Below are 13,563 nucleotides of genomic sequence, written 5' to 3' on the forward strand. Positions count from 1 at the left end.
AACCTGCAAATTTGAGGGTGCGTTAGAAGAAAGGATAAGGGATCAATTTGTTTTAAAATGTTCACATGACAAAATTAGGGAGGAATTATGGTTAAAGGATGAACCCCCCTTAGATGAGGTGTCAGTAATTGCCAAACGTGTTGAACACATGATGAAATGTGTTGATGAACTAAGCACTGAAAAAAACAAGTCTAGTGTTACCAGTGCCAAAGTAGATGAGGTTGTGTAAGTAGTAAAAAACAAGTTATCCAATGAGTTGGAGAGTAGTAAATTTACACGTCCAGTAGAAAAAACTTTTTCACAAGAGGAAAGGTCTATATGTTTCAGGTGTGGCAGATTTGGACATAGAGCTAATGCATCTTACTGTCCTGCTATGCAAGTCTATTGTAATATCTGTGGGAGGAAGGGACATTTTGCTAAGTGTTGCAAGAGCAAAGTTAAAAAAAGGGAACAATCTGAGGTCAAAGAACATCCGCAAGTTAAAGAGATTCTTTATCATATTGACGACTCTAATGCTAAACATCCATCTCATGTTGTTTCCATTGAAGGTGTCGAGCTTGAGGTGAAGTTCGATTATTGCTCACATCTTACTATTATTAGCAAAGACATCTTCGTAGAACACTTTGAAGGCAAGGTTGCTCTTATGAAAAATGATGTGTCTCTCATGGGTTATGGTGGTATGCCCATTAACATCATAGAGTATTTTGTAGCGTGTATTGAATTGAGTGGACGAATGGCTGCTGGGAATGTGTATGTGGCTAAAAAAGGTGATGCACTCTTAGGTTGGCCTCACCAACGTTTGCTGGGAGTTCTTCTTAATCCTAATGCAGTGCCACAAGTCCAAGTACAGGTTGTAGACGATACAGCAACTATTCTTGCTGAACGTTTTTGAAGATAAGTTGGGTTGTCTGAGAGGTTATAAACATCGGATAAAATTGAAAGATGGTGCTGTACCCATTGTTGCTAAAATCAGGAGAGTACCGTTGAATGAATAGCCTAGTGTGCATAAAGAGTTACAACGCTTGATTGATATGGGAGTTATTGAGCCTGTTGAAGCAACTGAGTGGTTGTCTCCCATAGTCTGAAGCCAAGAAGGCCAGTGGCAACATTAGACTTTGCATAGACTTGCGTGCTCTCAATAAAGAGGTGTTTGTAGACAGGTTTACCTTGCCCAATATTGATGAGATTGTCAGCACTTTGGTGGGCGCTAAATACTTCCCGACTCTTGACTTAGCGTCTGCATATCATCAAGTGGAGCTCGAGAAGTCTTCCCAGGATTTAACTGCATTTGTAACTCCAATAGGTACTTACAAATTTCTTAGGATGCCTTTTGGGCTCATTTCGGCAGCATCTGGTTTTCAAAGGATCATGTTCAATGTACTCAAAGGTCTCAGAGGGGTGAAGTGCTATCAAGACGATCTGTTAATTTATGGAAGTACCAAAGCTGAACATTTTTCGAGAGTGTGTGCTGTGTTGGAAAGTCTAAGAAAAGCTGGATTGACACTTAAAAAAGAAAAGTGTAAGTTTGAGGTGGAAGAAGTCAATGATCTAGGTCATTGCATCACTGGTCAAGGTGTTTTTCCAAGAAAAGAACTTGTTGATACTATTGTAAAAATGAATGAACCTTGTAACAAGGAGGAGTTGCTATCTTTTTTAGGTATGGTTGAATTTTACGCTAAGTTTATCCAAGGTTATTCTGACAAGACACAGAATCTTAGGAAATTAACAGGTAAAAATGTGATATTTGAGTGGAGTCGTGAATGTGCAAGAGAATTTCTTTCTGTTAAGGAAGATTTAAAGAAAGCTCCTTCATTACAAGCATTTGTGCCTGGCCATCAGACCTACATCTTCACTGATGCTAGTGCCAAAGGTATAGGAGCTATTCTTCTTCAAAAAAATTGTGGTGTAGAACGGTTGATTGCTTGTGCCTCCAGGTGTTTAAGGGGTTCAGAACTGAATTACCCCGTCATTATAAAGGAGTCGCTAGCGATTTTTTGGGTTTTGAGAAAATATAAGAATTTGATATGGGGTACGAAGGTTAAAGTTCTCTCAGACCACAAGCCATTAAAGGAAATATTCTCAATAAAAGGACTGGACGCTATCTCATCTAGGATAAGAAAGTGGATTATCGCTCTTCAAGAGTATGATTTTGAGGTAGACTACATTCCAGGAGCGATTAATAACTCTGCAGATTGTCTATCTCGTTTGGTCAATGTTGATGAAGTTGACAAGGAGGATGAGTTTCTTTTGGATGATGTTGTTAATGTCAGTGAGATTACCTTGGGTGCGATTGATGAAAATGAATGGAAATCCGAAGATGCCAAGGATATAGAAATTAAAACAGTAATTGAACTATTAGAATCAGGAAAAAACAAACACCTTGATAAACCTTGGTTGTTGGTCTATGATGAATTGGCTGTTATGAATGGTCTGCTAGTCCGTGGCACACGTCTTGTTCCACCTTCTGGTATTCGCGGCAAGCTTCTTAATCTTGCACATGTTGGTCATTTGGGCATTGTAAAAACAGAGGAGTATTTGAGGATGCAGTTCTGGTGGCCAGGGATGGACAAAGAAGTTGAGAGAATGGTTCGTGATTGCATGGAGTGCTGCTCAAGTGATAAGATTCTTAAAAACAGTTACCTATGGTCTGTAGAAAATTACCAAAACATCCCTCTGATGAAGCTGCAATTGATATAGTAGGTCCTTTGCATGGGGCCAGTGATACCCCATATTTATTTGTGCTATTAGATCTGTATTCAAGATGGGTTGAAGTGAGCTCAGTTAGGGACATTTCTTCTACCAATGTTATAACATTTTTGGAGGAAATTTTTAAGAGGGAAAGTTATCCCAATTGCATTCTTTCTGATAATGGTCCTCAATTTTGCTCTGCTGAAATGCAGACATACTTGAAAGACTGTGGGATAATTCACAAAAGGAGCTCTGTGTATCATCCAGAGACCACCGGTGCTGTCAAGAGGGTTAATAAAACTCTCAAAGAAAGCATTCAATTAGCCAGGGCAAGTAATCTCAATTCAAAGAATGTATTACAAGATAGAATCACTGCTTATCGCATGTCTCCCCATACAACTACAGGGAGGTCTCCATTTGAATTATTCAAGGGTAGAGCTTCGAACTCTAAACTATGTCCAGGTTGAATGAGCTTAAACAAAGGTTGATTGGAGACTTAAGGAGTTAGAAAAGCAGTGGACAAGGAACATCTATTTTGACAAGAAAAAGAGTGTTCAACTCAATGATGTAAAAGTGGGTGACTATGTTAGAATTAAGGCACCTGTTACATGTAAGCCGTGGTCAAAGTACACGGGTGTAAGACAAGTTATAAAAATATTTAAGAATACTGTGAAGACTATTGATGGTAGAATCTGGAATAAGAGCAGAGTAATAGTGGTCTGCTCTAGGCAACAACCAGTTATGGATAATATGGTTAGCTCTCGCTCTTACTCATCGACGAGTCAACATGATCCTATTCTCCAAGTTCTAGTTCTCTACCAGCTAATTGTAGACTGAGGAGTCAGAGAGTTCGAAGACAACCTCTGTATATGAAGGATTATATTTGTTAAGTTTTCTTTTGTTGTTACTTGTTATAAAGAAAGAAGATGTGTGACGTAGAATTCGAAGACAACCTCTGTATTTGAAGGGTTATATTTGTTAAGTTTTCTTTCGTTGCTATTTGCTGTAAAGAAAGAAGATGTGTGACATGGTCCTTTATTGTTTATATGATGGCTCCTTTATGTTCTAAACAGAACATCACTATGTCATGGTGTTCCTATTCTGAATGGAACATGATGATGTTGTGACATTCTCGTGGTGTCAGTTACTCTGGAACAGTTGATGGCTGGGGTGAATAAAAAGAACCAGAGACTTACTTGAACTGCGTGGGTCTCACTTCTTCAGAGAACACCACAAGGATGTTATGCAGTTTTATATTTTCTTTTACAAATAGAACGAATAGTTGACGATTTTGCATTGGATGGGCATTTTTAAGTAGGAGAAAGCTGAATTGAAGCCATATTTGCCTTTTGAATCCTGGAGTCAACTATCTGATTGACGTCTGTTGGCATGTATGCGTACGAACTAGTGAGCCCAGGATCCATGTCTGAAGCAGGCATTGCACGTTGGTCTGTTCTTTTTATATTACTTTGTTTAGACTTGTCTCTTATTGCCAATAAACCAGCCATGTGTATGAATGAATGTAGCACATTGAAATAACATCATTTCATCCCTCCCTGCTTAATTTCTTCTTCCAACCCACAGTTTCCCTCCTTTTCCATTCTTTTATCCTTATTTCTATCTCTTTATCTAGCCCTCCAGTCCTCTCTTCTTCATTAGTCTTTCACTTTTGACTTTCCTGTCTGCAGTCCTACACTTTACCCTTCCTTTTCTCCTCATTTTCCTGTTTTTGAGTCACATCAAAGTATCAAAAGGCCGTCGAGACGTTCACATGGTCTGTGTGCTCTGCTGATCTTAGAAGACTTATTCTCTCAATGATCTACGATGAGGATGTTTATAAAGTTTTATATTTTTTTTCAGAACTAGGACCAATAGTTGATGATTTTTTTACCATGGATATCCCTGAAAACGCAAGCAGCCCACCAGAAAATACTGATCCCACAGGTAACGTTATATTTGCTGTTCATGGAATGCAAAGTAGCATAGGTAAGTTGGTTAAGGGATGGTGTAGAGCTGTAAGCACACTGGCATCAGAACATCTTATGCACATAGAACAGTGTTTCTTAAAATGTGGATTGGACCCACTGGTGGGTCAGAAGGCGGCTTTTGGTGGATCAAGAAAGTCCAAGCGATATATGAAAATGCCTTTATATTCTGTATTTATCTTTTCACATTTGCTGCACTTCAAAGAATGAGGTCAAAGGTCTGGCTATGTGTCAGACCTGTCAGCCTTAGGATGGTCCTGCCCCAAACTTTTTCCCTTCCTCCCATTATTTTTGATGATCTTGTCTTTGCTGCTTTGCGCACTTTAACACTGCTGACCAGAGTTAACGTGCAGGTGCTCGCTCCTTGAAACGTGATAACATTGGCTGGTGTCTAGTTTTCAAAAATGTATAGGTTTGCTAGGTTTCCCTAGGTGCCAGCAGAGCTAGGGTTCAAAAACTACAGCTAGGCACTTTGCCAAAAAAGGGTCATTTTTCACTGTGAAATTGTGGTGTGTCCACGTTGCGTTTTGTGCCATTTCATGTCACTGGCACTAGGCCTACCCACGCAAGTGAGGTACCATTTTTCTCGGAAGACTTTGGGGAATGTGGGGTGAGTGGAAATTTGTGGATCCACGCAGATTCCAAAACTTTCCGCCACAGAAATGTGAGGAAAATATGTTTTTTTTGGACAATGTTTTAGGTTTGCAAGGGATTCTGGGTAACAGAACCTGGTAAGAGGCAGTCGAATCCCCCCATCCTGGATTCTCCTGGGTGTCTAGTTTTCAAAAATGTATAGGTTTGCTAGGTTTCCCTAGGTGCCAGCAGAGCTAGGGTTCACAAAATACAGCTAGGCACTTTGCCAAAAAAGGGTAATTTTTCACTGTGAAATTGTGGTGTGTCCACGTTGCGCTTTGCGCCGTTTCATGTCACAGGTACTAGACCTACCCACGTAAGTGAGGTACCATTTTTCTCGGAGGACTTTGGGGAACGCGGAGTGGGTGGAAATTTATGGATCCACACAGATTCCTGAACTTTCCACTACTGAAATGTGAGGAAAATGTGTTTTTTTGGACATTTGTTTAGGTTTGCAAGGGATTCTGGGTAACAGAAACTGGTGAGACCCAGTAAAGTCACCCCATCCGGTGTTCCCCTGGGTGTCTAGTTTAAAAAAATATATAGGTTTGCTAGGTTTCCCTAGGTGCCGGCAGAGCTAGGGTTCAAAAACTACAGCTAGGCACTTTGCAAAAAAAGGGTAATTTTTCATTGTGAAAATGTGGTGTGTTCACGTTGCATTTTGAGCCGTTTCCTATCGTGGGCACTATGCCTACCCACACAAGTGAGGTACCATTTTTATCGGGAGACTTAAGGTAATTCAGATTTGTAAAGCAACTGTTATTACCTATTGACTTTCAATGCATTTCTGCCTTCCAAATGAAAGACAATGTGTAAAAAGAAGTCAATTTGAAAAATGACCGATAATTCTCATGCTAGTATGAGTGTTCCCAATTTCGGAATTGTGCATATATCTACTGTTTCTAAACTCTATATTTTGTTCCCATTTCAGAAATACATAGGTGTCTTTCATACCAATTTCTCCATGTATACAGTTTCCCAGAGTAATTGCTATATACCTGGTACATAATAAAAAACCATTGCAAGTCGCTGCTCAGTTTTTGGCTCTGACTTCCTCGGGTTCTTGGTGAACCTACAAGTCCTATATATCCCCACAACCAGTAAGGTCCTGCGGATGTAACGTCATATTGCTTTCAAAGAGCTGTAATATTTAGAAGTTACAGGTGAAAACATTGACACAAAAAGCTGTTTTTTTCAACTAATTTTCAATTTTTCCTATATGTAACTGTTGGTTTCTATAAAGAAACCTTGAAGGATCTACACAAATGACCCCTTGCTGAATTAAGAATTTTGTCTACTTGTTAAAAATGTATAGCTTTTCAGGATCCATTATTGCTTTCATACCCACTTCTACCATTAACTGGAAGGAGTTTGAAAGCACAAAAAATAGCAAAGATAGGCTATGTCCCAGAAAAAACCCAAAACTGTGTAAAAAGCTGGAAAAATAGCGATTTCAGCCCGACAGAAGCTATTTTGATATCATTTGCAGGGAAATACCCAGACGCTTTCATTTGCAGCAAATTTTTCCCATTTTTCCAAAAAGAACAAAATGTAGCTGTATTTTGGCTAATTTCTGGGACCCCTCCAGGGGAATCCACAACCCCTGGGTACTTTTAGAATCCCTATGATGTTGGAAGAAAAGGACGTAAATTTGGCGTGGATACCGTGTGTGGCCAAACAGTTACAGGGACCTAAGCGCGAACTACCCCAAATAGCCAAAAAAGGCTTAGCACGGGGGGAAAGGCCTAGCAGTGAAGGGGTTAAACAAAAGATTGCATAGGTCTTTAATGGGGGCAAGAAGTATTGGAGCCAGAGTGGCAATAACGTAAGGGGGGGCGGGATCCAAATGGGATGCAGGTTTAATCCTATCCAGCCAATCCAATACTTGAGCAGTGGCAGCAAAATTAAAAAACTCCAGGGTGGTGGACTCAGTGGTAGCTAGGACTTCAGGGGAAGCTAGATTTGTCAATGCCACAGTATGTGGAAGAGATTTGTAAATATTATTAATCTTTTGTTCAAAATTAAATGCACTATCATCACAGAGAATCTGAGATGCTGGGATGGTAGAACAAATAGTGGGATTAGTGAATTCTTTTAAAATTTTGAAAATCTCCTTTGAATAATTCTTTGCAGAGTTTATTCTATTAACTGGAGTTTTTTTTTTTTAGATATTTTCTTATTGGAGATACATAAATGAGTTCATCCTCATCTGATTTAGACTTTCTCCATTTGTGCTCGTGTTTCGTACGTATGGATTTTTCCTTCTTTAGGGATTCAGTGTACCAAGGAACAAGAATATTATTTGTCTTAATTGTATTCAGTTTTGTGGGTAGGAGGGTCCATTGCTAGGCCTCACTACCTGTAAGTTAAAGTGATGTAACATGATGATCATTGCTAGACTTCACTCTATGCCTGTAATTTAATGTTATTTAAAGTCTACATGTACTTAAAGATATTTAACATCGCAAACATTGCTAGGCTTCCCTATCTACATCTACTTTAATGTGATTTTAGGTCACAAACATTGCTAGGCTTCACCTTCTGTCTGCACTTTAATGTTATTTAACATCACAAGCACTGCTAGGCTTCACCTTCTATCTGCACTTTATTGTTATTTAACATCCTGAGCATTACTAGGCTTCACCTTCTATCTGCACTTTAATGTTATGTAACATTCTGAGCATTACTTGACTTTCCCTTCTATCTGCACTTTAATGTTATTTAACATCACAAGCACTGTTAGGCTTCACCTTCTATCTGCACTTTAATTTTATTTACCATCCTGAGCATTACAAGGCTTCACCTTCTATCTACACTTTACAGTTATTTAACATCACAAGCAAAGCTGGGCTTCACCTCCTATCTGCACTTTAATGTTATTTAACCTCCTGAGCATTACTAGGCTTTACCTTCTATCTGCACTTTAATGTTATTTACCATCCTGAGCATTACTAGGCTTCACCTTCTATCTGCACTTTAATGTTATTTAACATCACAAGCACTGCTGGGCTTTACCTTCTATCTGCACTTTAATGTTATTTAACATCACAAGCACTGCTGGGCTTCACCTTCTATCTGCACTTTAATGTTATTTACCATCCTGAGCATTACAAGGCTTCACCTTCTATCTGCACTTTAATGTTATTTAAAATCACAAGCACTGCTGGGCTTCAACTTCTATCTGCACTTTAATGTTATTTAACATCCTGAGCATTACTAGGCTTTACCTTCTATCTGCACTTTAATGTTATTTACCATCCTGAGCATTACTAGGCTTCACCTTCTATCTGCACTTTAATGTTATGTAACATTCTGAGCATTACTTGACTTTCCCTTCTATCTGCACTTTAATGTTATTTAACATCACAAGCACTGTTAGGCTTCACCTTCTATCTGCACTTTAATTTTATTTACCATCCTGAGCATTACAAGGCTTCACCTTCTATCTACACTTTACAGTTATTTAACATCACAAGCAAAGCTGGGCTTCACCTTCTATCTGCACTTTAATGTTATTTAGCATCCCAACACTGCTAAGCTTCACCTTCTATCTGCACTTTAATGTTATTTAACATCCTGAGCATTACTAGGGTTTGCCTTCTATCTGCACTTTAATGTCATTTAACATTCGGAGCATTACTAGGCTTCACCTTCTATCTGCACTTTAATGTTATTTACCATCACAAGCACTGCTAGGCTTCACCTTCTATCTGCACTTTAATGTTATTTAACATCATGAGCATTGCTAGGCTTCACCTTCTATCTGCACTTTAATGTTATTTAACATCCTGAGCATTGCTAGGCTTCGCCTTCTACCTATCCTTTAATGTTATTTAACATACTGAGCATTACTAGGCTTCACCTTCTATCTGCACATGACAAGCACTGCTAGGCATCACCTTCTAGCTGCACTTTAATGTTACTCAACATCACAAGCACTGCTAGGCTTCACCTTCTATCTGCACTTTAATGTTATTTAGCATCACAAGCACTGCTAGGCTTCACCTTCTATCTGCACTTTAATGTTCTTTAACATCTTGAGCATTACTAGGCTTCACCCTCTATCTGCACTTTAATGTTATGTAACATTCTGAGCATTACTTGACTTTACCTTCTATCTGCACTTTAATGTTATTTAACATCACAAGCACTGTTAGGCTTCACCTTCTAGCTGCACTTTAATTTTATTTACCATCCTGAGCATTACAAGGCTTCACCTTCTATCTGCACTTTACAGTTATTTAACATCACAAGCAAAGCTGGGCTTCACCTCCTATCTGCACTTTAATGTTATTTAACATCACAAGCACTGCTCGGCTTCACCTTCTAGCTGCACTTTAATGTTATTTACCATCCTGAGCATTACTAGGCTTCACCTTCTATCTGCACTTTAATGTTATTTAACATCACAAGCACTGCTGGGCTTCACCTTCTTTCTGCACTTTAATGTTATTTGACATTACAAGCACTACTAGGCTTCACCTTCTATCTGCACTTTAATGTTATTTACCATCCCGAGCATTACTAGGCTTCACCTTCTATCTGCACTTTAATGTTATTTAACATCTTGAGCATTACTAGGCTTCATCTTCTGTCTGCACTTTAATGTTATTTAACATCACACGCACTGGTAGGCTTCACCTTCTATCTGCACTTTAATGTTACTTACCATCCTGAGCATTACTAGGCTTCACCCTCTATCTGCACTTTAATGTTATTTAACATCCTGAGCATTACTAGGCTTCACCTTCTATCTGCACTTTAATGTTATTTAACATCACAAGCACTTCTAGGCTTCACCTTCAATCTGCACTTTAATGTTACTTAACATCACGAGCATTGCTAGGCTTCACCTTCTATCTGCACATTAATCATATTTAAAATCACAAGCACTGCTAGGCTTCACCTTCTATCTGCACTTTAATGTTATTTAACATCCTGAACATTACTAGGCTTTGCCTTCTGTCTGCACTTTAATGTTATTTAACATCATGAGCATTGCTAGGCTTCACCTTCTATCTGCACTTTAATGTTTTTTAACATACTGAGCATTACTAGGCTTCACCTTCTATCTGCACTTTAATGTTATTTAACATCACAAGCACTGCTAGGCTTCACCTTCTATCTGCACTCTAATGTTATTTAACATCAAGAGCATTGCTAGGCTTCACCTTCTATCTGCACTTTAATGTTATTTAACATCCTGAGCATTACTAGGCTTCACCTTCTATCTGCTCATCACAAGCACTGCTAGCCATCACCTTCTAGCTACACTTTAACGTTATTTAACATCACAAGCACTGCTAGGCTTCCCTATCTACATCTACATTAATGTGATTTAAGGTCACAAACATTGATAGGCTTCACCTTCTGTCTGGACTTTAATGTTATTTAACATCACAAGCACTGCTAGGCCTCATTTTCTATCTGCACTTTAATCTTATTTTAAATCCTGAGCATTACTAGGCTTCACCTTCTATCTGCACTTTAATGTAATTTAGCATCACAAGCACTGCTGGGCTTCACCTTCTATCTGCACTTTAATGTTATTTAACATCCTGAGCATTACTAGGCTTTACCTTCTATCTGCACTTTAATGTTATTTAGCATCCTGAGCATTACTAGGCTTCACCTTCTATCTGCATTTTAATTTTATTTAACATCACACGCACTGCTGGCGTTCACCTTCTATCTGCACTTTAATGTTATTTAACATCACAAGCACTGCTGGGCTTCACCTTCTATCTGCACTTTAATGTTATTTACCATCCTGAGCATTACAAGGCTTCACCTTCTATCTGAACTTTAATGTTATTTAAAATCACAAGCACTGCTGGGCTTCACCTTCTATCTGCACTTTAATGTTATTTAACATCACAAGCACTGCTCGGCTTCACCTTCTAGTTGCACTTTAATGTTATTTACCATCCTGAGCATTACTAGGCTTCACCTTCTATCTGCACTTCAATGTTATTTAACATCACAAGCACTGCTGGGCTTCACCTTCTTTCTGCACTTTAATGTTATTTGACATTGCAAGCACTGCTAGGCTTCACCTTCTATCTGCACTTTAATGTTATTTACCATCCCGAGCATTACTAGGCTTCACCTTCTATCTACACTTTAATGTTATTTAACATCTTGAGCATTACTAGGCTTCACCTTCTATCTGCACTTTAATGTTATTTACCATCCTGAGCATTATTAGGCTTCACCCTCTATCTGCACTTTAATGTTATTTACCATCCTGAGCATTACTAGGCTTCGCCTTCTATCTGCACTTTAATGTTTTTTAACATACTGAGCATTACTAGGCTTCACCTTCTATCTGCACTTTAATGTTATTTAACATCAAGAGCATTACTAGGCTTCGCCTTCTATCTGCACTTTAATGTTTTTTAACATCAAGAGCATTGCTAGGCTTCACCTTCTATTTATTTATTTTATTTATTTATTTTATTTATTTATAGTTTTATATAGCGCTGAATCACCCATGAGGGTATCTCTGCGCTTGCGACAGCTGACTATCTTGGGCTAGAAGAGGTATGTTTTCATCAGCTTTCTAAAACAAAGAAGGGACATTTCCGTGCGAAAATATTGGGGAAGTCTGTTCCAAAACAAAGGGGCAAGGTACGAAAAGGCTCTGCCACCAGAACGGGCCTTATATATTCTAGGAACAGCAAGCAGAGTTTTTGATCCTGATCTAAGTGAAGATATAGGATTGTAGGCTTTTAATTTCGTAGTTAGATAACAGGGACTCAGCTCATTTAGAGCCTTAAAAATCAAGCAACCTGTTTTAAATTGCACTCTTTTCCTAATTGGCAGCCAGTGTAATTCATGCAATAGAGGCAAAGAAGGTGTTCTGGCCGGAGAATCCGTAACCAGTCGCGCAGCTGTGTTTTGAATGACCTGCAATTGATCCAGAGAGGCAGCATGAGCGGAGAGAAGAAGAGCATTGCAGTAATCAATCATGAGCAAGGCCTGAATTAGAGTCTTCCTGGTGGATAATGGAAGCAACGGGAAAACTCTTCTAGGTAGACTTAGAGTGTGATAGCATGACCCTGCCACAGTGTTAACATGGGTCTGCAATGTGAGTTTATTATCAAGCTTAATGCCCAGATTTTTAGCCACCTCTTTAGGTGCAGGGGCTTTACCCAGCTCCTCCGGCCACCAGCTGGGTGACCAGCAGATGTCAGCCCCTCCGAACAGCAGAATCTCAGATTTCTCAGAGTTTAACTGGAGATAGTTGGCTTTCATCCAGGAGGCAATAGCCATCATACCCTGAGAAAAAATGGTTTGTGTGTCTGACCTCCTTTTGTCGAAGGTGAGGAGGAGCTGAGTGTCATCTGCGTAAGAGATGGGATTAAATCCCAAGTCCCTCATCAGTATTGCCAGGGGCGTCACATAGATATTAAAAAGCGTAGGGCTCAAACAAGAGCCCTGCGGGACGCCCCTGGTAACCTGTGAGCGAGCAGATGTGAAAGGACCCATTGACACTGCCTGAGTGCGGTTGGACAAGAAATCTGACAGCCAGCTTAGTGCGGATCCGCAGATGCCACACTCTAATAGTCTATGCAAGAGAACCTGGTGAGAGATGGTATCGAATGCCGCTGAAAGGTCAAGCAGCACCAGGAGTGCCGCTTGACCTTGATCCAGGGCCATTCTGATATTATCCGTCACCTCCACCAAGGCAGTCTCTGTGCTATGTTTTGCTCGAAAGCCGGACTGCGAAATGTCCAAAGCACCAGAAGACTCAAGGAAAGCAGATAAGTGTTTGTTAATGTGCTTCTCCGCGATCTTGCTCTGTAGAGGAAGCAATGAGATCGGGCGATAGTTTGACACTTCCCCGGGAGAGATGATAGCATTTTTGCGAATAGGCAAAATTTGTGCGTGTTTCCACGTTTGGGGGAGACAGGCAGATCTTAAAGAAGTGTTAATTATGGAGCAAAATGGGGGCGCCAACTGAGCAGCAAATCTGGAGGAGATTTTAGCGGGAATGGCATCCAGGGGGGATCCGGATTTGGTGGATTCCAATAGAGTTTGCACTTCTGAGATGGTAACAGCAGGAAATGAAGTCAAATAAGGTCCATCCCTATTGGGGTGAAGAGTAGTCTCCGCGGGAATAGAGGTAGGAGTATTAGAGAGGATGATATTTTGATAGATTTTCTCAATTTTTTTGTACAAAAAAGGAGGAGATGTCATCACATAGTGTCTGAGAAAATCTAACCATAGTCTGAGAGGATTTAGGGTTGGTAAA

At 39.6% G+C, this 13,563-nt stretch overlaps 1 protein-coding gene across 4 annotated transcripts in view; it reads left to right on the plus strand.

The window, feature by feature from the left end:
• Positions 1–13,563, plus strand: part of LOC146829757 (uncharacterized) — a 224,399-nt gene that overhangs the window by 32,152 nt on the left and 178,684 nt on the right. For all 4 annotated transcript variants that reach the window (XM_085606723.1, XM_085606721.1, XM_085606720.1 and 1 more), the window contains exon 3: positions 4,549–4,632. In XM_085606723.1, coding sequence (XP_085462849.1) covers positions 4,549–4,632 — 84 coding nt within the window. The remainder of the gene's footprint in view (positions 1–4,548; positions 4,633–13,563) is intronic.

This window comes from Triturus cristatus, chromosome 5_2 (genome assembly GCF_964204655.1).
Source record: "Triturus cristatus chromosome 5_2, aTriCri1.1, whole genome shotgun sequence".
Classification (NCBI taxonomy): domain Eukaryota; kingdom Metazoa; phylum Chordata; class Amphibia; order Caudata; family Salamandridae; genus Triturus; species Triturus cristatus.